General features: G+C 31.9%; 1 protein-coding gene across 1 annotated transcript in view; it reads left to right on the plus strand.

Moving 5' to 3' along the window:
• Window positions 1–2045, plus strand: part of LOC106475065 (endophilin-A-like) — a 21376-nt gene extending 19331 nt beyond the window's left edge. Inside the window, exon 4 of the mRNA XM_022379282.1 lies at window positions 1216–2045. Coding sequence (XP_022234990.1) covers window positions 1216–1332 — 117 coding nt within the window. The 3' untranslated portion in view covers window positions 1333–2045. The remainder of the gene's footprint in view (window positions 1–1215) is intronic.
• The last annotated feature ends 6 nt before the right edge of the window (window positions 2046–2051 follow it).

Consider the following 2051-nt stretch of genomic DNA (forward strand, 5'->3'; position numbering starts at 1 on the left):
ATACAAAGTATAAAGTTTTTGCATTTGCAAACCCAAAAGCTGGGCAGTTAAACTTGTCATGTTATCACATGAAACAAATGGGAATTTTATGTTACATTGCTGTAATATAATTTTTCAATTTAAGTCCCTTCAATAATAGTAAATATCCACAACTATAAAGATTTACAAAGGTAGGTTTAATTGTATAACATGTCAGTTTTACAACTTTCTTTCCTATTTTCTCCATGCTAGCATTCTAATAGGAACTGTATACTCTCAAAAGCAACTGTTCTTATAAAACTTGAAATTATTCAAACATTTGATATTTGAATCATGTATTAATAAAGCAAACTTTATAAATGGTGAGTAGGCACTCTAGGTTTCAGTCTTATGACATTAGTAAAATTACAGTTGAAGAAAAAGTTGATATACTTTTCTCCAACTTGTTGCTTTTCTCTAGGCCAGTTGATGAATGAGAAAAAAAATTAACTAATGATTTTGATGTTACAAGTAGTTGGTCATGATGCTCAATTTATGAATAAACCCTTGTCTTTTAACATTTAAAAGTCAACTTAATTTTAACTTAATCTTGGAAGTTGTAAGAATTGGAGGGGGGGGGCTATTCGCAACCTTGATGTTCCTACTTGAAGTGTTCTTGCAAGTAAAAAATATGAACAGAAGTTTTTATAAGCACCAAAATAGGCAGTCTTAATCTCATATTCCCACTTAAGAATGTAGATGTACACATAGAAGTATCGATTCCTAACTGTATATAACTAATTCATGCAGTTAATGTAAAATGTCTTTTAAAAAGGTGTGAATGCACATGCAGTAAAGCAGAGAAATATAGCTTCATGTGATGTTTAAAAATGCACATTCACCCTTCCCAGTTGTCAGCATCTCAATTTCTGCATGCATACAAAATGCATCATACTGAACAGTCCTCGTGTCTCTGTTTTGTTTTATTTTTAAACTGTGATACAAACTATGGTCTTTACATTATTTGTGGATTTTCAGAATTTTTTCTATTTAGATGGTTAGTTTTTTAATATAATCACTGTGAAAATGCTCAGATGTTCAATCAGTTCTTTTTAACCAAGTATATTATTCATTCTTTTATTGTTAACCACCTGTTGATTACAGTTCTGTATGATAATGAAACAAATGTAATTGATTAAGTAAACATGCTTATGTTGTTGATTTCTGTCTATAAGAATGATGAATTTCTTTCATTAGAAAACTGATTTAATGAATGGGTTAGTGGAAGAACTGATAACAAAAACAAAGGAATTCCTCCAGCCTAATCCAGGTATGTGTGAAATGTATTTCAGTATCATTTGTAATAAAGATTAAACTGTCACAATGCATTTTCTCGACTCCAAAAAAACAACAACTATATTTGACTATGAATGTAGACAAAGAATAGTTGGTCATGTAGTATTTTTAGGTCAAACTGATTTCCCTTAGACAGACAAGATAGGTTTCTGAGTAACTGAACTCATGAGAAGAAAACACAGATTCAAAACGGTTATAAAAAAAAAAATACAATGTGCAGACTTTATTCAATATGCAAAAATAAATATGTGTATGTGTGTAGTTGCTTATACGTAATATTTTGTTACTTCTACTGGATCGTAAGCAATTTTCTTTGGTGCTATGGTTGAGATCCTATTCCAGACTCACTAATTTATGTGACTGGTCAGTCCCATTCAAACTTAAATGAGTTTGTAACCTCAAGACTTCACCTGACCTACCATTGGAGGACACTGCTATTGGCATCAATCCACAAAGTGCAGCTTTAAAGGTAAACCCCTCCTATGAGCAGGCCAGCAGTTGTCTAAAGGGAGCAACAAATAACAAAGGTAGCTAGAACAAAAACAACTTAATCACTTTATTGCCCATGTGCTTATGTTAAAATTGCACATACCAGAGCAACAGACTAATTTTGAAAAGGTCTGAATTAAAATAAAAAGGTAGAACACACAAGGTATGCTTAATTACCCTAGGTTCATCATCATAGACAGCAGTACATCGATAATTCTACCGATGCTTAGCTGCCACACAATCATGAA

The sequence above is a fragment of the Limulus polyphemus genome, unplaced genomic scaffold (assembly GCF_000517525.1).
Source record: "Limulus polyphemus unplaced genomic scaffold, Limulus_polyphemus-2.1.2 Scaffold8043, whole genome shotgun sequence".
NCBI lineage: Eukaryota > Metazoa > Arthropoda > Merostomata > Xiphosura > Limulidae > Limulus > Limulus polyphemus.